Raw genomic sequence first — 25,625 nt, 5'->3', positions numbered from 1 at the left:
CTAGTACTACCAGAAGATCCAGCAATACCTCTCCTGGGCATATACCCAAAAGATGTTCCAACTTGTAATAAGGACACATGCTCCACTATGTTCATAGCAGCCTTATTTGTAATAGCCAGAAGCTGGAAAGAACCCAGATGTCCCTCAACAGAAGAATGGATAGAGAAAATGTGGTTCATTTACACAATGGAGTATTACTCAGCTATTAAAAAATGAATTTATGAAATTCTTAGGCAAATGGATGGATCTGGAGGACATCATCCTGAGTGTGGTAACCCAATCAGAAAAGAACACACATGATATACACTTACTGATAAGTGGATATTAGCCAAGAAATTTAGAATACCCAAGATAGAATTTGCAAAACACATGAAACTCAAAAAGAAGGAAGACCAAAGTGTGGATACTTCACTCCTTCTTAGAATGGGAAACAAAATATCCATGAAAGGAGCTACAGAGGCAAAGTTCAGAGCAGAGCCTGCAGGAATGACCATCCAGAGACTGCCCAATTTGGGAATCCACCCATAAACAACCACCAAACCCAGACACTAGGCAGATGCCTACAAGAGCCTGCTGACAGGAGCCTGATGTAGCTGTCTCCTGAGAGGCTTTGCCAGTGCCTGGCAAATACAGAAGTGGATGCTCACAGTCATCCTTTGGACAGAGCACAAGGTCCCCAACGAAGGAGCCATAGAAATACCCAGGGAATTGAAGGGAACTGAAGCCCCATAGAAGGAACATCAATATGAACTAACCAGTACCCCCAGAGCTCCTTGGAACTATACCACCAATCAAAGAAAACACATGGTGGAACTTGTGGTTCTAGTATTTGTAGCAGAGGATGGCCTAGTCGGTCATCAATGGAAGGAGAGGCCCTTGGTCCTGTGAAGGTTCTATGCCCCAGTCTAGGGGAATGCTAGGGCCAGGAATGGGAGTGGGTGGGTTGGGGAGCAGGGGGGAATGGGAAGGGGATAGGGGATTTTCAGAGGGGAAACTAGGAAAGGGGATAATATTTGAAATGTAAATAAAGAAAATAGCTAATAAAAAAAGCGCATTGCCACAGTGCTTGTGAGGTGAGAGGGTAACATGAAGGAGTGAACTCATGAACTCTCTCCTTTTAAGACTGTGTGGGTTCCAGAGATCAAACACTGATCATCTCACATCACTGACCCCTGTTTTGCTTCTTAAATCTTTTAATATAGCAAACTTTTCATCAAATTTTCTGATATGTAAACATCTTGTCATTTCCATGAAAATCCCTATTATCTATACTAATTTATGTATTTGTTAGATTTTGAAATTTTATTCATTTCTGGGATTGAACATACAACGTATTCTCATATACTGCCTCATTAAAGTATTTCATCTCATTTTAAGATCTTGCCAATGTAGTTAAAAATCAACAGTTTGGCATACTTTCAACACACATCTCTGTTTCTAAGGGTGAGTGTAGAGTTTTTTTCAAAGTTGCAAATCTCAGATATATTAACAAAAATGTAAGCAGTTTCAGTTAACATTTTTGTTATTACAATGAGGGTAGGCACCACCTATCCATGTGTCTAAAAGACATTTTATTTCCTTTACTGTGGTACCCCCTTTCCTATCCTCACTTGTGAAGCATGTCTTTATATAGTAAGGAATCTGAGTTGCTGTCTATGCTTTACAGTTCCTGGGTCATGCTAGTGCTTTACCATTTTTATAAGGTGCCAAATGTCTTCATTTGGGGGCATCAAATGATTTTTTTAAGTTGATTAAAAGTTGTATTCAGAAAATTCTTTTTCACTCAAAGCTCTTAAGAATTTTTTTCCTCATCATTTTATCAGTTTTTAATAGTTAAACAGTTGATCTATGTAAAATTCACCATAGAGTACAAATTAAGATGTGAATCCAATACTGAGTTTTGTGAGTCTTAGTTCTGCAAATATAGTCTGCTAAATTCTTAGGTAACTTATCCCCCTGACTCCGTTGACTTTAAAGCACTTGTTTTCACATTAAATTCCAGGGTCCCATCTTGGCTTCATGTGTCATGTAGGAAGTGACTGTTCCTCAACCTCCTCAACCATATGCACATAGTTGTATGTTATTTTTGGCCCTTTTTTGCCCTAAGTTTTATGGATAAGTATGGTTTATATTTTCTTCTAAGTAGAAGATTCCTTAAGGGTACAGTTTCCATAAAGGTCAATAATATAGTGTCTGGTAAAAAAATGCCTTGAAGAAAAGAAATGACTACTTGGGGTGTTATCACAAGATAACAAAAAGAAACCCCGTACCCCTTCCTTTCATGAATGCATTTGTTCCCTGTCTTGGTATGATATGGTACCTGTCCAGTTTCACCAGTACATGAGGTTGAACGTGGTGGAAAACCAAGTGACCTATATCTTAATGCCAAACAACTCCCTTTGTCAATTAGCATGATTCAAAGCCACAGGTCTGTGCCTCACTTATCCCCAGGTGAGATCCCAGGTCTCTACTCTGATGAGGAAGAGGAGAACATCATAAACAACGTGAGAAATGAGGTCAAAAGTCAGGGACTCATGGATAGCAGAGAGAACTGCTGGAAATTCTTCATAGAGAGAGTCCGGCGACAACTTAAGGTACAGAAAGACTGGCTGCTGGTCATGGGCACTGCCAGAGGGGGCTACAGGATGTGATCATGTTCTTTTGGCTGAGCAGCACTGCCAACATACAGTTTTCCTCTACTTTATGAACAGGTCTTTATTGATATGGCTAGAAATATGGGTTGGTATGGGAAGAGTCTAACCCTGTTCAGCATGTCCCTCCCCTTCTGATGTCAACTTTTTGGTCCTCTCTCCACTTCCAATGTCTCAGGTGACTCTCTGTTTCTCCCCTGTGGGGAACAAGCTGAGAATTCGAAGCAGGAAGTTCCCAGCCATTGTGAACTGTACTGCTATCAACTGGTTCCATGAGTGGCCTCAGGAGGCCCTGGAGTCTGTGAGCCTCCGTTTCTTGCAGAATACAAAGAACATTGAGGTGAGAGGGGGACAGGGCTCCCCTGAGGGTCCACCTCACCTCAGGCATCCAGGGGTCAAGGTTAAAGTTGGAGATTGGATAGAACCATGGAGCGTAACTTTCCATATGGTCAAGAGTTGGACAATCACATTCAATCTCATTATTTCTGGTGTTAGCCTGCAGTGAAGCAGTCGATTAGCAAGTTCATGGCCTTTGTCCACATAAGTGTCAACAAGACATCCCAGTCCTACCTAACCAATGAGCAGCGCTACAACTATACAACTCCCAAGTCCTTTCTGGAGTTCATCAGACTGTACCAGAGCTTGATGGAGAGAAATGGAAAAGAGCTCCAGGCTAAGGTGGAGAGGCTGGAGAATGGGCTGCTGAAGCTGCACAGCACCTCGGCCCAGGTAAGCATCTCTCTCTCTCATCTGCCCGGTGAAGAACAGCCCCAAACCATTGCGCCGAAGGCTGAGGTCTACAAACCTTCTGTGGTCATCTAGAGCCACCACAGCATCAGAAATAGGATCAAAAGTCAAGAGCAGATGCACATGTCTTCAGCTGCTCTCTTGTCTGCCCATGCTCACTGGAGCTGGAATCCTCTAATGGACTTTCTCCCCTTCCTCAAGGCCATCTTTTCTTTCTCCCCCATTTTTCTTTCCTTTTCGTTCACTGCCCTTCTATTATAGTCTATTTGAGTTGCTATAACAAAAGAACTGAGGTGCAATACTTTATAAAGAGCAGAAAGATTTTTTTTATTCACCATTCTGGAGTTACAAAAGCACAGCCCCTCTCTATGCTAAGCTCTAGTGAAGGCTGTATGGTAGTGGTAGGACCACACACAGATATGTGCAATGTATACAGAAGATGGAATTGGGAAATTATGGACTTGGTTTTTATAACAATCCATTTATAACAATAAAATGATCCTGTCCCAAGAGACAAAATCAGCATTAATCTATTTGTAAGTATGGATGTCTTAGGATCTAGTTGCCTTCTACCACACTAAGGACTGCAGTGCCAACACATGAACATTTGGGGAACACATCACACCCAAACCATATACCTTCCGTACTCAGACCCAAAGTAAAAAGATGATGGTTAGAAGTGGTTCAGGTTTATAACTCTCTGTGTGTGTGTGTGTGTGTACACAAGTGCGAATGAGTACGTGTAGTTTGTACTGCATTATCTCTTAAACTGTCCTTAAAAGCACTTATTTGAATGAATTTTGTCTTATTTCTTTCATTCTTACCCTATTTATAAGTAATTGGTTATGATAAGACGGCCATTTTCATTGTGTCCTTTCTGTATCTATTTACTCTTTCATATGGAACTGGCTTATTTTTTCCAACCTTCTATTCCTCCCTTAAGGACTGGAAGAGCTTCAGTATCTACTATGCCTCCACCCATGTTTGTCAAATAACACCTTTCCCTCAAGGACCCGTTTTATCTTGTTTATCAGTAACCAGGTCAGCTGCTAACTTGAGTGATGGCATTTCATGAATTTGCACAATTCAGGGGCCATTGTGCTTACCATATAAACATAAACATCACGTATTCCTGTAGATAGCTGCCCTATTGATAAACATCACATGTTCCTATAGGTACATGGGCCCCTTGATTAACAACCCACATCAACAGAAAACAGCTGTCCCTATGCTTGTCTACAAACTTTGGAATTATGCTTTTGGGCTTTTCTCTCTGGTCTTTCTCTCTTCTCCCATTTTAGTTTCTTGATTCAAAGTACAATGTATCTAAAGGACTTAAGTTCACTCACTTAAGTTGATAAAGCAAGCTCTTACAATCTGAAAAGAAAACTCCTCTTGTACTCTTCTACGCTAACTCCGTAGCTGTTGCATGCTCAGTTCATCTGGCCTGGGCTGGCCTCTTGGAGCCATGAATGGCACTGGTTCCTGTGCCCGATTTGATCGAGTTCTCACTGTGGCTGTCATCCTGCTGGCCATTTTCTCTGCATTCCAGGAGAGGGTTTCAAGATAATTTCAACAATCCTAGCTTTATGGCATGTAATATTGCTTCTGCTTCATATGCTTCCAATAGGAGTTTTAATGACACCGTTACACTTTAATGCCCTAACAGCATTTTCTTGTGTCCTCCTTCTCAGTACACTCAGTTGCTTCTTTCTTTGTCTGTTTTTTTTGTTTTGTTTTTTTTTTTTTACAAATGGGTTCATGGAATTCTTTGAACCTCGGAATCCAGCAAGTTGGGGGCGTTTTCTCTAATCTGCTGATGGTTTCATCTTCTAGAGTACACCATTCCCTTGTTTGTTCTGTGGATTGGCTTTCTGTCTTTTTCTTGCTTTGCCTCTAGGCAAATTGATATTACTTCAGTGTCTGTCTGTCATCATCAAGTTGCTATGTGATGACCCTCAGCCTGTCTCAGAGCTGGAAACTGGAGCACAGGAACTCCAGGCAATGCATGAGCACTTTCCCACATGTACCTTTGTGCTGTAGAAAGGTGTCTTTTTTATCATTTCTCTTCTGTTTTTTTTTTTTTTTTTCAAGTCTCTGAATTCCCAGAGAAAAGCAGAGTATAACTACCAGTATGGTGCCAGATTCTCTGATAACTTCCACTTATCCTGCCCCCTCCCTTTCTTTCTCCCCTCATCACCTCAAGGCCCTCAGAGCCTCCACACCTCCTCTAACACTTGTGCCATCTCCCTGCTTCCTCCTCTCTGGGCACAGCTGGTTTCTTTGTACAAAGAGTAGTAGCCAGAGAGTGAGGAATGTGAATGGTGTCCTGACTTCATGTAGCAGACACTAACATTTCTTTTGTTCAGATGTCTTTGAATAGACAATGAAGAAAGCACAAATATTCATGCTCATAGTAGAGGAGACTCTATTTAAAAAGCAAGTGCCAGGTTATCCCATTAGCTAATCTAGCTCTTTGTGTGCCTATTGGAGAATCTTAGCCTCAGGTTCAATATCTGCTATGGCCAAGCACCAGCTCTCCCCTTCTGTGTTTTCTACATCTGTAATTACCACTTCTAGCTACCAATATTACTCACACTGGAAATTTCTCACATCCAAGAATCCACAAGTTCTGTGTGTTTCCTATCTATCACAAAATCTGTCTGCTTGGCTATTTTACCAATTCATTATCTTTTTTTTAAAAAAAAATTCTTCCTGCCTGATTGTTTCTGATAGAGTGAACTCATAGTTTCTCCTCCGTTCCATATTATCCTCCACTCCTTTTATTCCCCATCACCCATCTCAGCCCATATCTCTGGAGCCATCCTCAACTCTGCTCATTCCTTTCTCCATCTATATTCACTCCCAAGACATCAGAATGCCCCGTTAGTTCAGGCTTCACAATATATTGATATTCCCCAGTCATTCCCTACACTGCCACCAGCTCATCTGGGCTCCTGACATCTTGACCTGATTAAGTCATAACACCCTCAGAACTCACACATCTCCTTCTGGTTTTGTCCCTCTGCTGTCTGACACCAAATGAGCAGCCAAGGTGTTTGGTTTCAAACACAAATCAGACCATGTCTTTTCTGCTCAAGATCTTCTGGTTCCCTTCTCTTCTTCCCAGTGGCTTCATAGATCCACTCTAGCTCCCAGACTTCATCTCCTGCTAACCCGTCTCGGAAGCAACTGTCAACAGCCAGCCTGTCTCTGAATCCTCTTCTCAGATATACTGGGACTTAGCGTGACTGTTTCCTATGCCTGGACATCCCTCTAGAATCTCCACGATACACATCTTGGTTCCATATCACCTTCCCAATAAGTCCCACTCTGATGACGACAGAAGAGATTGCCACTTCCCTCTGCTCTTGCCCCTCATCATTCTACCCTAAAGCTTCTCTATAGTATGCTCCCTTATCTGACATAACCTTTAAGTTTCTTAGCTGTTATAGAATCAATTGTGTCTATTGCTATTAGTTGGCTACAAATTCTGTAAGGACAGGAATTCTTGTCTGTTCAAACACGATACCCTAAGAGCTCAAGAATGACTGGACAGAATGACACTAATTTAATAGCTGTTGCATGAATAAATCAGCGAATGCACAGTGTTTGACTCTGTGTTCCTAACTATGTTCTGGGCCCTTGTGTCGACGCCCGCCTCGCCAGCAAGGAAGACGCCACACAACAGGATTCCTCTGCACACGTTTATTGGGAGAGCTTGATTGCTGTGGCGAAAGACCCCGAGCCTGAAAACTGGTGCTGCTTATATATGCTTAGGATAGGCGTGGAGCCTCCTGATTGGATATGCCATCAGAACCTCATTAACATGCTCCGGGGCGAGCAGTGACTCAGCGGATACCCGAACGCACATGTGCACATTGCTTGTTTATCAAGAAAGCATGCAGGAAGTCGGCGCCATCTTGTAATGGCAAATTACCTGGCTTCCCACACCCTTGGATATTGTTCTACTTAAGATTTTCTCCCTCCATTCTGTCCAGCAGAACTTCAGAGATGGTTCCTGTCTGTGTGCCTCACCCATGTCTGCACTGTGTCACCTGATCCTGGGTGGTTTGTTACCCCTCCCAAAACAATTTCTAAGCTTAAGGAATTATTCATGCCCTTGTCGGTAGTTCCTTCTGGGAAGGAGCCTCTCTCTTTGGCAGTATGTGCTTGGTCCTTAAACACCCAAAATTTTCCCACAGCCCCCCGCCCCTGTGCCTTTACCCTTTCTTCGGGCATTTCCCTGAGGACAGAGCATGGTTCTGATCCATGGAGCCAGCCTTACGGTGGGAAAGAGCCTTTTCTGGGTTCCTGAGATTGTCTTAATGCTCTGCTTTGGTGGAATTAAGTAAGGAGAAATGCAAAGTGTGGCTTGGATGTTTTAGTAAGAGAACAAAAAAGCTTTAAGCCTTCTCTGATCTGTCCCTCTGTTGAAGAATCCTAAAATGAACCCCAGCTCCTTGTTGTTGGGAGTTACGGGGGGTGGGGGGGGCTCTTTCTGACTGGCAGGACCCTGCTGTCACTCCACATCACAGCTTAAGAGCTATTAAACACCTATTCATGGTGAAGAGGATTGTTTACCTTGGGCTTGAGGTCACAGCCATATCTGCAATCAGCAAAAAAACACAACGTCACAGAAAAAAAGAAGAAGAAGAAAAAAAAAACCACACTTCAATTTTCTCAACTCTCTCAAGATTTAAAAAGAAACAAAAAGTTACTGGTGTGTTTGCCGGGTTGATTATGCTGCTCAATCATTTTGATTTACAATTGCATCTTTGTCCTTGCAGAAGTAACTCTGCAGCTGAACAACGGGAGATGGAAGCAGATTAACCTTCCAACGCGTGAATATAAGCCGTGTTCCAAGGAGCAGCCTCTATTAGAGGTTAAAACGGGTTCTGGCTTCCGTGAATGCACCAAATTAAAGAACATTCTTTTTTTACCCCCTTTCCTTTTCTTCCTTTTGATCTGCCATGAAAGGGAGAATTATCAGCGGCGTCTAAGCCTCAGTTTTATTTTTTCGATTTATGCATTTTGCATCATAAAGCTCTTGAATCTGTTTTGACGTGTTCCAGGAGCTCCAAAGTAATCTGCGGTTGTTGCATGCAATACACCGCAAGAAAATGAGAGGCAAGAGGTCAGCCTGCAGTGTAAGGTTTATGAGCCATACTGCAAACACAAACAGCTTCTTTGCTTTTCAGAATAAATAGGCCTGTCTTCCCTCTGCACTTGAAAAGGCTGTTATGCTAGACCAGCGTGTCTCAAACCTAGGCTAGCAGAATCAACAGGACCCTCGAGGCCTCACCTTAGACTTTCTGACTCAGTGGGACTGGAGTAAGATCTAGGTGTTTGCATCATCAATTTGTTATTGTGTGATGGTGATGATAATGATGATGACAATAATGGTGCTGGTGCTGGTCCTGGTATTGATGATAATGCTGTTACTGATGTTGATGCTGATGCTGGCTGACAGTGATGCTGATGCTTAATCTGATGCTGGTGCCTATGATTTTGGTGCTGACACTGATGATGCTGATGCTGGCCCAGGAAACACAGTCTCAAACCATCACTCTGCTGATCTGAAGAGACACAGAAAACTAGACCCTCTCTAATCTACTTACAAGACCTCATTATGCCTCCCCATGATATTTGACATCAGAGGCATTATGGGGAATCTAGCTGGCTATGACCATTCGTACTCTAGTTGTCTAATCTTTACATGGTTACCTACTTGTAGTTAAGGATTGTGGAAATTCATAAAACCTACCCAAGTGGAAGCTATCCAAAGCTACCAAAGCAGTGCCTACTAACAGCACAGGAATCTGGCACCACAGCTGTGCCTGTCTTTAGCCAAGACCCAGGGGGAGGAGTAGGGTGGCTTTGTTGTTTAAAAAGAGAAGGCCCTGAGCAGAGGCAGTTCACCTGGGGAAGAGAAGGCAGTCTTCCCTTGAAGTGAGCATTGTATGGATAGGTTAGAGATTTCTTTGGTCCTACATTGGAAGTGACAAAAAATAATTCCACTGTTAGTTGCCTATTGTTAATTAGGTCCCAGCCATTGAAGGAAGGCAACTGCCACACTGACATAGGAGTTACTATGTCTTTCTGAATTGTGGCAACAGGATATCAATCAGTCTACATCTCTGACTCAAAGCAGGCTGTCTTCCTGAAGTAGTCATTAGGCAGTTTTATGTGGGCTCCCTCTAAATTGGTTCTAGGAGTGGAGGGAGGCTACCTGGTTGCATCTCTATTTTCTCATTTTTATTGAAGGCAAGGGGTTGGCTCCCTGGTGAGTTGCTGGAGGTCACCGGTCAGGCTTGTACTTGTTTATATACAATGCCTGGATACTGTCCATTCACACACTTGGCTCTCAGGCCACAGAATAGATATTCCGATTTGTGAGTCTTCAGCACATTTGACAACATACAAATGTAATTAAATAGCTACCAATCAGGTAAAGTATGACGTTAAGCTCTTTAAAGATTTTTTTTTTTTAATTAAAAATAGTATTTTTTGTATTTGCACAGAAAACAGGTGAGTTTCATCATGGCCTCCTCACACATGTCATTACACATTTTCCTCATGCATTACCTTCCCCCACTACACTGTGCTGGGTAGTTTTGTCAACTTAACTCACACTAGAGTCACCTGGGAAGAAGGCACCTCAACTGGGGAATTGTGGACACGTCTGTGGAGCATTTTCTTAATTGCTAATTGAGGGCAGAGGGTCCAGCCCACTGTGGGTGGTACTAACCCTAGGCAGGTGCTCCTGAGTTGTATAAGAAAAGTAACTCAATATGAGCCATGAAAAGTAAGCCAGTAAGCCATGTCCTCTGTGGTCTCGGTTTCAGTTCCTGTCTCAATCTTCTGTCCTGGTTTCCTTCTGAAGGACAATAACCTGTAAGGTAAAACTCTTTCCTCCCCAAGTTGCTTTTAGTCAATATTTTCTCACAGAAACAGAGAAACAAATCAAGACACCACCCCTGGCTAATCTACTTCCTGCCCCCCCGTTTCTGCTCTTGGATTCATTTTATTACTCTTTATTTTCCATTTCCCTTAAGGTCTCTTCTTCCTCTCTCACAATTCTTCAGTTGATAGCTGCCTAGGCTGGTTTCGTTTCCTGGTTACTGTGACTAATACAAGCAGCAAACATGGATGCTGCCCTGTGGAGTTTTAACAAACATAAGTGCTAATTAAGTGAAAGGGATCCCACATGATTTGGGCATCGAAGAGACGGCGTGTGGATTTCAGAATATTCCACCATACCTGAGGGTATCCTGTATGCCTTCTTGTTTTCCCCAGTCCAAGGAGTTTAGGTTCACTTAAGAATGCAGCTTTCTATCTCTGTATTCTTGAGTAAGCTCTCGGGTCTGTTCTACAGAATTCAGTCCAGGGAGCCATGAGCACCGTGACTCTGATCGGGCTCTTCATGAGCTCCGTGTTCTCTGATGCAGGTGGATGATCTGAAAGCCAAGCTTGCCACCCAGGAAGTGGAGCTGAGGCAGAAGAATGAAGATACAGACAAGCTGATCCAGGTGGTGGGTGTGGAGACCAGCAAAGTGAGCAGAGAGAAAGCCATCGCCGATGAGGAGGAGCAGAAGGTGGCCCTGATCATGCTGGAGGTGCAGCAGAAACAGAAGGACTGTGAGGAGGACCTGGCTAAGGCTGAGCCAGCCCTTACCGCAGCTCAGGCAGCCCTCAACACTCTCAACAAGGTAGGAAGGTCAAGCAGGCTTGCCTTTCTTCCACACACCTCTCCTCTCCTCTCCCCTCCCCTCCCCTCTCCCCGTTGCTGATTTCTAGATTACCGAAAAAGAAATATTTTATTTGTATACCCATGACTTGTTCTCTGATTATTTGTTGCTAAGAAAATTAACACCTTTCTTAAGATCTTTTGACGCAGGGGTTACATTTCCTAAGATGTTCTGAAGCAAATATAGGAACATTTACTGTGTTACTTTGGGAGTCATCTATCTTTGCTGAGTCTCTGCCTCCTTGTTTGCTAAGAGGAAGCAATGATGATAGAAACACCCCCATTGTTATAATGACTAGACGAGATAATGTATGAAAACTGGATAATCAATAATAGTCACTAAGAAAAACTTCGTTTCTGTCAATGTTGTTATAGCCAGGATAAGCACCTCGACTTTCATAAAACAGGAATGAAAATCTGCAAACTCTCTGGTTCGTTGTTCAGTTGATAGATTGGTAGATTAAAAATACAGAGTATAAGTCAGTAACTCAAGAAGTGATGGAATCAGATGCAGAAATCACACTGGATCCATCCCTCTGCCTCAGAAGAGGTGAAATGTGCCTTTTCTCACTGCCTGCTGCAGACAGCAGAAGGCATTTCCTCCTCCTAGCTGTGTGGGATGGCCCCATTCTTCCTTCCATTTCATTTCCCGATGACATAGAAAGGGGATGACAGGAATTCATGGACTCTTTATTATACATAAATAGATATAGAAATGGAAATAAATAGAAAACTTAGTCAATGCTATTTTTAAAATGCAGTCAGGATCCAAATGGTTTAGTAATCTCTCCTGTATCTGCTTGATGAACCACACTCACTTCCTGATGCTGTGCCCACCTCTAGACTCCAGTTTGCTTCACAGTGATCTGAGATCTCCTCTCCCCTTGAATACACACTGACAAATTATGAAGGTGGTTTTTATGTATATGTCTCTGTGGAGTGATTGAATTAAGCTAGTTATCCTATCAATCATCCCAATACTTAGCAACTTTGTACTGATAAGACTTGAAATTTATTCTCTTAATGCTATATAATCAATCATATAGTCTTTAACTCTTAACTCTATTTACCGCAGTGATAGATCTCCCAAAGCTAATGCTTTGACATTAAGCCTTCCGTACCTACTATCCCAAACCATCAGATTTCTGGTAGCTACTGCTACAATCTTTGCTTATATGTTTCAGTGCCATTTTAGATTCTGCACATAAATAACACCATGTGATGTTTGTCTATGTTTGGTTTATTTCGTGTGACATAGTGTTTTCCAATTCCATCTGTCATCTCACAAATGACAGATTTTCATATGATCCACTTCATCTACTGAAGCCTTGAGTTTTTCCCAACTGTGGCTACTGTGAAAGGTGATGAACATGGAGGTGCAGACATTTCTTTGATATGCTGATTTTTAAAGCATCCAGATAAATACCCACAGACAGGATCACTGGATCATTCCGTGATTATGTTGGGGCTTTCCTGAGACATCTCTGTGTTGTTTTCTATACTATCTGTGTTAATCTTAATTCCCATCAAAAGTATACAAAGGTTCCCCTTATCTGTGTCCTTGCTTGAGGACTCATCATCAAATTTTGTGATAATTGCCCCTCTAAGAGTCCTGGGTGATGAGTTCTTTAACTTGTGTTTCTCTAAGGAACTCTGAGCCTCTCGAAGCTGTGAGCCATACAAGGTATTTCACCTAAAACTATTTGCATCTCTTACCCTCTTCTTGAATGAGCTGCTTCCTGTCTATGGAGTTGTTTGATGTTGTGTATTTTAGTTACCATCAGCTCCAAATCAAGTATATGGGTTGTAGATGTTTTCTTCCAGTCTGTACATTTTTTCCTTATTCTTTCCTTTTTCGTGAAGAATTATTTTTTAATTTTTATATAATCAATATCCATTTTGGTTTTTTCTTCCTGTGTCTTAGGGATCAGATCTAAAGATCATTGTCCAAAACAATGTTGTATAGGTTTTCCCCAGTTTAATCTCTAATGATTGTACAATTTTAGGTCTTACACTTGAATCGGTGATGCATTATAAGTTTGATTTGTATATGTGATATGAGTATTTTTTCAATCCTTTGCATTTGAAGGCCCAGTTTCCTCATGCTGTTTATTGCATGAGACTGGTATTCTTAGCATTTTTATCAAGAATCAACTGACCATAGACTAAGATGCTCAGTTCTAGGTATTTAATTCTATTGACCACTTTGTTTACTGCTTAAGCCGGGACCACTTTGCAGTAGACTTTGAACTCAGACAATATGATGCTTTAGTTTTATTCTTTGGGATTTGGGTTTTTGTGAATGCATATGTACTTTAGGTTCAGTTTTTCTCTTATAAAAATGGCATTTGAATTTTTAAGCGGATTACCCTGAATATGTAGATCACTTTGAGTCTTACGGACATTTTAACAATAGTAAGTTTTTCTACTCTATGGTCACATAATATCTTTTCCCTTATCTTAGATTGTTTCATAGTTTGCAGTGTTCTGCTCTTTTATCCTCTTGGTTAAATTCATTCCTAGGGGTATTGTGAGCCTATTATAAATGGGCTTTGTGGTGATTTGACTGAGAATGGCTCACATAGGCTCATATGCTTGAATGTCTGGTCCCCAGTTAGTGGAACTGTTTGGGAAGGATAAGATAGTGTGGCCTTGTTGGAAGATGTATGTCACAGGAGATGGGCTTTAATGTTTCAAAAGATCATACCAGGCCTGTGAGTATGCATGTGTGTGCTTGTATGCATGTATGTGTTCATGTATGAACACATGTGTGCACATCTGCACCTACTGCCTATAGATCAGGATGTAGCACTCAGCTAATTCTCCAGCAACATGCCTGCATGCTGTCACTCTCCCTTCCATGTTAATAATGTACTAAGCCTCTGAAACTTTAAGCAAGGCCAATCAAATGCTTTCTTCTATAACTTGCCTTGGTTATAGTGTCTCTTCACAGCAATAGAATAGTAACTAAGACAGGATGATTCTCTTTGTTTCTTTTTTGGAACCAACATTGACAATGTGGAGAAATGCTTCTGGCTTTTGTGTACAATTTTTTTTTGTCTCCAACGTAACTGGACAAATGTGTTGTTTAAGTTCTATATATGGCATTGCATTGTCAGCAAACAGCAAGTTTACTGTATCCTTTTTCCTACTCGCATGCCTCTTATTTGTGTGTGTGTGTGTGTGTGTGTGTGTGTGTGTGTTACTTTATTTCTCCTACAAAGACTTGAACTCCAATGTTGAATAAAGTGACAAGGTTGGGCATCATTTTCATCTTCCAGACCTTAGAGGAAATAATTTCAGTCTCCCATCATTGCACATAATGTTAGCTGTGTATTTGCCTTATGTGAAGTGTATCCTTTTTTCTTATTGAGTTGTACTGAAGTGCATCCCTTCTATATCTAATTCATCAAGTGTTTCTGTAGTAAAACAAGTGCATATTATTAAAATATTGTTACCACTTTTCTATGTCTAAGAAAATGACTTTTTTGTCTTTTAATCCATTTTTATTATTGAGCTGTCCTTGCATCCCAGGGATAAATCCCATTTGATATTGGTGAATGGTCCTCCCAAAAGTATTGTGGAATGAAACTTGCCACCATCTTATTGAGGACTTTTTCATCTTTGTTCATCAAAGCTCTTGGGCTGTTGGGCTATGGTTTTCCTGTGAGGTCTTTTGTGTCTTTGGTGTCAAAGAAATGCTGGCTTCATAACAGAACTTGAAAGTATTTCTTCCTCTGTGTTTCTGAGTTTGTTGTTGATGTTGTTGTTGTTAGAAGAATTTACAGTGCATTCTTGATAAGTCATCTTTAAAGGTTTAATGAATTTCTTCCATGAACCCACCAGATCTTGGGCTTGGGTATCTATTTGAAAGAGGATATTTTATCCTAATTCAATCTCCTCACTCATTATCAATCTATTCAGAATCTCTATTTCTTCATGGGCCATTCTTTTATGTGCAAACTGGTCAATTTCTCCTAGCTTTTCCAACATAGGGGTATGACTGTTCATGGAAGTCTCCCATGATCCTTTATATAACTCGTCTTTTTAAACCAGGAGTTTGATCCTCCGTTGACTTTCCTTATGTCTAGAATACAGTTCAAAATGGTCATCATGACTACAAGATGCCATAAAATTTCCCCTGTGATGCCTCTTCTACCACACCAATTGTTATGTCCTCATTGCCACTCTTCTCTGCCCATGCCAACCTCTCTCTGTAGCCCCATAAATCCAGCCACAGCCAAGAGCTCTGAAAGAACCTGTGCAGAATGTTCATCCCCTGCTCTTCTGCTCTTCTGTCAGATGTTTTCTCAAATTACAGTAACAAATAAAAATATTAATTTCAGAAAATTAAGGTATATATGAAAACTTATAATCCAAAGCAATAATAATTGTATACACACAAATGTTAACCAGAAATTTTATATAATCATTCAGAGATGGAGGTCATTAAAATTAAATAGTCATGTTCTATGCTCAAAATCACTTAATGTTTGAATAAAAAAAATAGATGCATGAACATGCTCTTTGTTGATAAGGCAACTATGAGACTGATAGTGAAGGAAAGTGCATGTGGTGGCCTCTGGGGGCCACAGGCAGTGTATATGGGCTTGCATGTACCCTTAGCCTTCTACTTCTATTATGGTTTATAGGCTATGTACATATAGTAATACACAACCGAAACAAATCCTTTTCAATGACTTGACTGCTTGGAAGAGGGCAGAGCTAACTGCCTGACCACGTAGGAAACAAAAAAAGAAATTAAATTAAAATTGCAAATGTTATTAGGATAAAGTCAGTGATAGGAAGGGATATCCTACTTAGGAAAAACATTTGCAAAAAACATGGAATCATGAGGGGCATGTTATGAGTGAACTGCAGGTATATATGTAGGTGGCTCTGATGCCGATAAGACAGGAGAGGTTGTAAAGGTACCCTCCGCAGGTGGCAAGGGTCAAATGGCTCTTTGTTTGTTTGTTTGTTTTGATCATGTTGATGGAGTAAGATGGATCAAGGAGGTCCATGTAGCTGGAGGTCTCCTGGACATTATTTGCCAACCCTTTGATATTCTCAGGACTCTGGCACTTAAGAACCATTTCCTTGTTTGCTCATTATTCTAGATGTTAAGAATAAATCTTTAGCTGATGCATAAACAATACCTGTAAGTCAGAGCTCAGTAGTAACTCTGCATCTTCTGGCTCCGTAATGGCAGTTTTATTTTGCTTTTATTACTGAGATGAAATAAATCCAGTGTAACTTTGCTGCCTTAGTTTAGGGGTGTTTTATCTTTTAATGTCATGGCCTTTTCCCCTCCACAGAGTTACCTGTAATTTTCTATTTTCCATGCATTTTACAGTGAATTTATTTTTATTATACACAAAATATGCAGTAGCACTTTTATCACTAAATAATTCAAATAGCATAGAACCTGCAGAGTCAAATATAAAACCCTTCCCATTTATAAAACTCTCCCCCAGCCACAGTTTTCCCCTCAGAAGGGCTCCTGTAACAATCCACGGGTCTCGACACCAGCAATTCTTTATGTATTCACATTTCTGGAAACATGCATGTAGATATATTATATTTTAGCTAGGTGTGATACATAATAATAATCCCTATACTTGGGGAGAAGAAGCAGGAAGTTTGATGAAAACTTAAGGCCAGGGCTACTTAGAAAGTCCCAGCCCAGCCATAGTTATAAAAGTATATAAATATAAATGCAGTTTGATGCTACTAACTTAATTTCTCTTTTTATTGTATATACTTTAGATATGCAACATGATGGTTTAATGTCCATAGTGAAATAATTCAAGAAAACTTACAAATCCATTTCACTTGGGGTATGTATGATATTTGTCTTAATTTCTTCTCCTATTGCTGTGATGCAAAACCCTGAGAAAGGCAACTTGAAGGCAAAGGGCTTCTTCTAGCTCACAGTCCCACGCTGCAGTCCATCTCAGCAGAAGTCACAGGGGCAGGAGCTTGAGACACCTGGCCACAAAGCATCTATAGTCAAGATAGCAGCAAGCAAGGAATGAATGCTACCTGCTACTTAGCTTGTTGTCTTTATTTAATTCAGCCCCAGATCCCCTGCTTGGGAATGGTCCTATGTACAAGTGTGATAGGTCTTCCCATATCTATTAATATAATCAAGATAATCCTCCACAGGCATGCCTAGAGACCCACCACCCAAGTAATTCTAGATTCTGTCAGATTGACAATTAATGCTGACCTCTATGTAGTTAGGGTTTCTATTGCTATGATAAATATCATGACTAAAAGCAACTTGTAGGGCTGGAGGACAGGGTAGATATTGTACTGTGTAACTCTAGGATCACTCCTCATCACTGAGAGGAGTAAAGGCAGGAATGAATTCCATGCTCAAGTCTTGGGTTATCTTCACCGTTTCCATCACCCTTATGTTTGTGTTTTCTTGGGCATCACTCGATGTTTATCCTCAGGCTCTTTTTTCTTGATGTCACTAAACTGTTGCTAAGTATCTTCTTTAAACTCCTTGAGTTCTTTGATAATGATTATGATTGTTCTTTTGAATTCTGTGTCCTGGAGTTCATCTAAGTAATTCTCATTGGCAAATATTTTGACAGGACCGATGATAGGTTTCAGGGAGAACATGTTGACTTGATCTTTCACATTGTTGATATTTTTGTGATGAGATATGGCCATGTGGACTTCATTTGTTTGGAATTTGTCATGGACCGGGTAGGGTGGAAAAGAAGGGAAGATGTGGGGGCAATTTGTGTGTAGAGTTTAAAAATGGCTTGGACAGATTGAAGTCAGATAGGCAGAGAGGACTGGACTGGTATATGAGAAGTGCATCATGTTCAGAACAGAGTGTGGAGGACAGTCTGCCTGGGTTTAAAGGTTATATATGACATGAGAAAGTCCCGTGGTTTGAGGGATAGGTGGGGAGAATCCTGATCTAAGCCTAGAACTCCTTCTCAATATAGCTCTGAACTCAGAGAAGACCAAGCTAGGCCAGTTCACTGTTCACACCCAGGCGAAATCTGGTAAGTTGTAGGAAAACATGGGAGAGGAATGGTTCTCAGATGTAATCCTGAAGGAGGATATGGGAAAAATGGGGTACCTAGTGAGGTTGTAGAGGCAAACTAGAAAGAACCAATGGGTAGTTGCAGAAAGGCAAGGTCCTGCTGGAAGCCAAGAACTTGACTGTGGCATAGGTGGCCCATTTTCACTTGAAATAACTTTTCTTCTTGCTACTAATTTACACTTTTTTGTTTTTTTCTATTAATTCTTGGTATATATATTGTGATACTCTTTTCCAATCTGTCATTTGGCTTTCTATCTTATTAATAAGCAATATTAAAACACATTTTATATTCAAATAACTTTTGGAATTCCAGCTTAAAAGGATTAGGCATTCTTTTTTTCCTATTGGATTTCTCAGGAACCTTATTATGGAACAACGGTAATCCTAAAAGTGACAGGCATTATATAAGGAAAATAAAACCTCTGATTAATTTATGAGCAGTCACATGAAGCCTGTGCAAAATGCTAATCACATGAATCTAATCAAACACCAATATGCAAGCAAGTCGTACAAGACAATAAACCATTTATATAACCATACCCATCACATTTTAAGAAGAAAAGCTGGAAGTCCCTTTGAGAAATGGCAAAATGACTGTATTTGCTACTTCACTCTGTGACAATATGCCTGACAGAAACAGCAGAAGAGAGGCAAATGACTCACATCTCAGAAAAACCCAGCTTCTTAGCCCCAGGTAGACACACAGATCAGCAAAAGCATGTGATGGAGGGGAGTTATTTGCTTTATGGTCAACCAGAAACAGAGAATAAGACAGTAAAGGAGCAGGGATAATATACTCCCAAGGACCCACCAACAGGGAACTATCTTGACCTCACCACCTAAGATTCTATTGCTTTGACAAGTCACATCACTATCTATGGTCTAAGCCTTCAAATCATGAGCCTTTGTGGTTGGGGATGGGGGAGGATGGGAACACGACATTATATAGTCAAACAGTAACAATGGTGTTTAATACAATTTAATAACTGTTACATAGCAAAGTAGGAATGACAGAGAATTTGGATATATTGCTAACAGCAGGCAGCTAACCAAACCCAAGGGCAAAGAACCCTACCAAAAGGGCAGGAGACACATTCCCATTAACATAGGAAAAGCACAACAAAACTCCCTTTGCTACTATTACTAAAAAGAATTTGTCCTGGATTCTTATCTAATGCAATAATAAATAAAAAGTATCAACTGCATGCATACTATGGAATAGCAAATAAATGTGTTATTTTTCATAAAAGTTATAGAAGTAGAGTAAAACAAATAAAAGAAGGGAAGGGGTCTTATTGAAAAATAAATTATAAGATTTAATAGCTTTTCTAATATCAGCAGTAGCCAGTTGGAAAACAATTTCAAAATAACAACCAAAACATAACATACAAATAAGTGTAAGGAAATTTGCTGAAACTGTGAAGAAAGCTGTACCTTGTTTTTGAAGGATTCAGAAATGGTGCAGAAAAAGACACAGATCAAGCTTAGGAATGTGATGAGTACTTTCTCTGTCATCGTTCCTCCAGTTTACTCATAAGTTACATATAAATCTAATTCAAGTCCAATTTGGTTTTTAGTTTGTCTCTAATGTCATTAGAAGTTTATATTTTTTAATCAGTTTTATAGTCTGAATGTTCAATAACATGAAACTGGCTAAATTATGACATATTCAAGTGAGAGAAGCAGTTCATTTTAAATCATGATTTATAAAATAGCGGCATAAGAAGTTTTATATTTTCAGTAAAAAAAGAGGTTTAAAAATAGAATGACTAACATGTACATATAAGTATTATATATTATATGCACATGTAGGTAAAGACATAGAAGGGTGTGGTAGAAGACTAACAAGAAGATAGATCCAAATCAAACAAAGAAAAACCCTACTAGATAGAATACATCAGGACATAAATATCTTTTATTACTGAAGTTATGAATGCTGTTCAGATCCATTTTTTTCTTTGCTGAATTCTACATGGTGTATCCTCCTTTAATGAAAAAACAAGACACCACTGCCTTATAAAATACTGATGCATAGGAAAGAAATGAGAGTTTAAAAGAAGCAAACTTGGCATAAGTTGTTTAGCTCAATTTTTAGACTCGCAAGAGCTTTCTTTGAACAGAAACAAAATACAATGTGAGTGTGAAAAATAGTACTAAATTTCACAACACAAAACCTTTAAACTGTTGGAGAGGACAAGATACCATAAAATTCCACAGGAAACTCACAGTATGTAAGAGAAAAGGTAGATAGCTCTATGTGAAAAGCTTTAGAACTGTGCTGGGAAGCATCCATGAACGTCTCTCCCCTCTATTATTCATCCCATCAGTTTTCCCATTCTGTTTTTCCCATGACCCAGAAGACTGGTGAGTATCAAGGGTGCCTTTGTCCTCCCCTTTCTTTGACCTTTGCCCCCATGAGCCCAGGAAGTCACAGGAAGAACAGCCATGAAGATGCAGGCATGCATTCCTTCAGCCCTAGCTCATCCATAGCTGGAGGTAACAGCTCCCTCCAGATTCCTCACATTAATCTACTTAGCAAAAACTCTAAGACAACCCATCCTCTTTCCCTAGACAACTTTAGTTGCCTAGCTTCCATAGCCATCACCCCTGCTAGAAGTTTTCAAATCCCATATCAAGCTTTCAAAACAAAAATTTCATCATTTCATTCCCTGTCTTAATCTTTCAATGGCTTCCCATCAAACCGAAAATAAAGAAAAACTCTAATTTTATTAGCAGCTGGTACCTCTGGTTGGCTGAAACTCAATTCCTGTGATTGGCTGAAACATGGTTGCTTTTATAAAAATATGTCTTAATTCTTTAAGAATTTCATAAGTCGTAGTGTAAACATTTTCATCCCCTCTGCCATCTCCTCCAAGATCCATCCTCCATTCCATAGCCACTCAACTTGGTCTTCATCTTCTTTTCTTAAACCCACAGAATTCCATTAGTGAAGCTTATGGACTCTTAATGTGTGGCCATTAACCTGAATGTATTAGACCTACCAGGACCTCACCCTTAAAGAATCTTTTCTGGCTAGCTTTCATGATGCTGGAAAGTGCTCTGTTCTATCAGAGGGAAAATTAAGCATCAGCTTATTAGCTGTGAATTCTGTGAGTAATGAGCAGATGGCAAGATTTGCCCATTGACACAATAGTAGCACCAATGGCATGGCAGTAACCAATCACTTTCTGGTTGACTATAAAGCCCAATCCACAAGATGAACCCATTCCTGGCATGGTAATTGGGCCCAAGCACATGTGAGTAGACAGGCCATGGTCCCAAGAGGAGAACCTACTTCTATTACTTTGCTAATAGGACTTATTATTAAGCCAACTCCTACAGATTTCTCATTACATTCATAGATTAGAGCATTTCTCGCATCTCATCATGGATGCCTTTTTTGTAGTAGATGGCATTTAACACAAAGACCTCATTGCTTCTTGCAAGAGTAGGCTGTGGTTATACAACTCTGGCTACAAATACAAATTGTTTATGTAGTGAGCAAAGCATTCTGAACTTTTGGTTCCAGACCACTATGTGAGTCTAGGAAACACAAAGAAAAGCCAATTATGACCTTAAAAAAAATAGATCTACACTTTCATGGTCCACTCCTTTGGTTAACTTTCCTCACGAGAGCTGGTATGTTGCCTTATGGTTTTGCCTGCAAAGACCCTGACTAATATGGTAATCATTAAAAAATGATAACCTTTAGAAAATATGCAAATAACAAAAACAAAAAATAAAAATCCAAATGGCTTGCATAAACCAGTAAAATGGTTAGGGCAGCTGGAGAGAAGGATCAGGAAATGTTTAGATTACTACTGAATATGCATACCCACATATAATTATATAAAGGAATTATACCAATGTTTTATTTTTAACCTATCAAATGATAATTAAAACATACTACTCAGTGTTGGAAGGATCCAGGTATATGTAGGCTCCTTCAAATACTAAGCACTGGAATTAACATTTCTGTTAATAATTTTGAAGTATTGGGGCTGAGGAGGTAGCTCAGTCTATAACATGCTAGTCTTGCAAACACAAAGACCTAAGTTCACTCACCATAACCCAAGTTTTTAAAAAGCTGGCCATGATGGTACACACTCACTTAAGGGCTGGAGAGGCCAAGTTAGAACACCCTAATTCACTGCTCAGGCAGCCTAAACCTAGTCTAGCAAGTTCTAGACCAGTGAGAGAACCTGTCTCAAAAGACAGAGAGCACATGATACCTGGATGGTAGCCAAGGTTGTCTTCTGATCTGCACATATGCACACACATATATGGGAACCAGGAGAGGGAGTGTGCTGAACAAACAATACAAACCTCTAGGAAGTCTCATTGGAAAAGAATAAAAAAGGGACTTACCCATGACTTAGTAAAGGCGTCAGTAAGTTCAGCATACACTATCTCTAAATAATGCTCCAGTTTTCACTATCCATATTGTAGAAAGATGGAACCAAGTAGACTACAGTTTTCCATTTAGAAGCTTAGCTGTTAGAAGCTCCCTAACCTGTCGTACCAGGTCTGATGGAATTCTGTGCTTTTATGGGGAAGGGACTTTTAATTACTCCTTCTATTTCACTAGAGTTTATAGGTCTGTGCTGGGCTGAGTGAGGATGACCCCCATGGGGTCATATATTGAAATATTTGGTCCCCAGTTAGTGGACCAGTTAGGAATATGGGTGTGGCTTTCTTGTAGGGAATTTGTCATTGAGGGGGTGGACATTGAGATTTAAAAAGTCCACCCCAAATCCAGTCTTTTGCTTTTGCTCACTCATTCTCTCTCTCTCTCTCTCTCTCTCTCTCTCTCTCTCTCTCTNTCTCTCTCTCTCTCTCTCTCTCTCTCTCTCTCATATGTGTGTGTGTGTATGTGTGTGTGTGTGTGTGTATATGCAACTTGTGAATCCTATGAGCTCTCACTCAGATACTAGTCCAGAGCCATACCTGCCATTTTGGTGGTCATGGATGAACACATATATTAACACTCTGAAACTGAAAGCAAGCTTCCAATTAAATGCTTTCTGTTATAAGTTGCATTGGTCAAGGTTGGAGAAATTTTCTTCTATGATTTAGTTGAAAGTAATTTCTGTGCCTTTGACCTGTTTTTCTTCCTTCCTCTATTTTCATGAGTTTCTTTTCTGATCTTGATTTAAGTTTGTTAGGCCCTATATGCCAAATAATTCATCCGTTTCTTTTTGGTTTTCCAGATTAGTAGAGTACATATTTTTAAAGTACTCATGTAATATAGTTTATATTTCCTTGTTATCTGTTATGATGCCTCCCTTTTATCTCTAATTTTATTATTTGGCTCTTCTGTCAGGACTTTTAGGTAATTTAACTAAAGGTTTATCAATCTTATTGGTTTTCTCAGAGAACCGTTTTCTCTTCATCCCATTGATTCTTTGTTTTGGTTTTTGTTTTTTTATTCTTATATTCAACTTCAGTCCTGAGTATGATTATTTCTTGTTTTCTATTCTTTTGGGGTATTTTTCTTTTTGTTCTAGAGCTTTCAGATATGCCATTAAGTTGTTAATATCTCTCCAATTTTTTTAATGTTGCCACTTAGTGCTATAAACTTCTCTTAAACCTGTCCTCACTGTGTCCCATAGGTTTGGGGCATGCTCTGTTTCCATTTTCATTCATTTCTAAAAGTTTCTCATTACTTTCTTGATTTCTGTCCTGATCCATTTTTTCATTCAGTGGTAAGTTGCTCATTTTTCATGAGTCTCTATACTTCCTGTTGTTGATATCCAGTATTGGTCCATGGTGGTCAGATACGATGCAGGAAGTTATTTCAGTTTTCTTACATCTGTTGAGACTTACTTTATGTGCAAATATTTAGTCAATTTTGAAGAAAGCTCCATGAGCTGCTGAAAGATATATTCTTTTGTATTTGGGTGGCAAGTTCTGTAAATATCTACTAAGTCAATTTGATTTATGGCATTGTATTACTCTGGCATTTCCCTGCTTAGCTTTTGTCTATTGGCAAGAGTAGGGCACTGAAATTACCCATTATCACCATTTGGGGGTCAGTAGTATGATTTTTAGCTGTAGCAGTATTTCTTTTATGAACTTGGGTGCTCTGCTGTTTGGTATGTGAAGATTTAGAATTGAAATATTCTCTTGGAAGTTTTACTTTTGTGTTTGTAGTATGCTTTTCTATCTCTTCTGGTTATTTTTGGTTTGAAGTTTATTTTGTCAGATATAAAATAGCCACACTTGGAATATCTTTTTCCATTTGTTTACCCTAAGGAGATATCTATCATTGATGGTAAAGTGTTTTTCTTAAAAGCAGCTGAAAAATGGACTCTGTTTCATAATCTAGTCAGTCAGTGTCTTTTTATAGGGAAATCGAGACCATTGATGTTGATAGTTATCAATGAACATTTTATTGATTCTTGTTATTTTATTGTTATGGAGTAGGTTTTTCACCCCTTCATTTGATTTACTCTTCTGGGATTATTTGTTCCTTGTGTTTCCTTGGGTGTGGTTAACCTCTTCAGACTGAAGTTTTCCTTCTTGTGCTTACTGTAGAACTGGATTGGTAGATATTATTGAGTGGTTTTCTTTCTCTATCGATTACGATTGATAGTTTTGCTGGGTATAGTAGCCTGGTTTGACATCTTTGTTCTTTCAGAGCTTTTAGGAATATCTGTCTGGACTTTTATAGCTTTCAGAGTCTCCATTGAAAAATCAGGTCTTAGTCTGATGGGTCTGCCTTTATGTTACTTGGTTTTCCCTTTGCTGATTTCTATACTCTTTCTTCATTTGTATTTAGTATTTCTCATGTATATTTAGTGTTTTTATTATTATGTGTTATAAGGAATTTCTCTTCTGATCTTATCTATTTGGTGTTCTGTGTGTTTCTTATACCTTAATAAGCACCTCCTTCTTTAGGTTGAGGAGGTTTTCTTGAAAATATGTTCTGTGACTTTGACCTGGGTTTCTTCTCCTCTATCCCTATTATTCATATAGTTTGTCTTTTCATAGTGTCCCAGATTTCCTGTTTTGTACATAGATATTTTTTGCAGTTTTTTATTATTATTATTATTTTCTTTATTTACATTTCAAATGCTATCCTGAAAGTTCCCTATACCCCCCCCGCCCCTGCTCCCCTCCCCACCCACTCCCACTACTTGGCCCTGGCCTTCCCCTGTGCTGGGTCATAAAAATGTTTGCAAGACCAAGGGGCCTCTCTTCCCAATGATGGCCAATTAGGCCATCTTTTGCTACATATGCAGCTAGAGACACCAGCCCAGGGGGTATTGGCTAGTTCATATTGTTGTTCCACCTACAGGGTTGCAACCCCCTACAGCTCCTTGGGTACTTTCTCTAGCTCCTCCATTGGGGGCCCTGTGTTCCATCCAATAGCTGACTGTGAGCATTCACTTTTGTGTTTGCCAGG

The 25,625-nt window shown here is 39.8% G+C and overlaps 1 protein-coding gene across 1 annotated transcript in view; it reads left to right on the top strand.

Moving 5' to 3' along the window:
• Dnah9 (dynein axonemal heavy chain 9) overlaps window positions 1–25,625 on the top strand; it is a 322,533-nt gene that overhangs the window by 202,300 nt on the left and 94,608 nt on the right. Inside the window, exons 46-49 of the mRNA XM_021213724.1 lie at window positions 2,452–2,594; window positions 2,830–2,991; window positions 3,147–3,380; window positions 10,850–11,110. Coding sequence (XP_021069383.1) covers window positions 2,452–2,594; window positions 2,830–2,991; window positions 3,147–3,380; window positions 10,850–11,110 — 800 coding nt within the window. The remainder of the gene's footprint in view (window positions 1–2,451; window positions 2,595–2,829; window positions 2,992–3,146; window positions 3,381–10,849; window positions 11,111–25,625) is intronic.

This window comes from Mus pahari, chromosome 14 (assembly GCF_900095145.1).
Source record: "Mus pahari chromosome 14, PAHARI_EIJ_v1.1, whole genome shotgun sequence".
NCBI lineage: Eukaryota > Metazoa > Chordata > Mammalia > Rodentia > Muridae > Mus > Mus pahari.
This window is presented reverse-complemented; position numbering and strand designations above follow the sequence as displayed.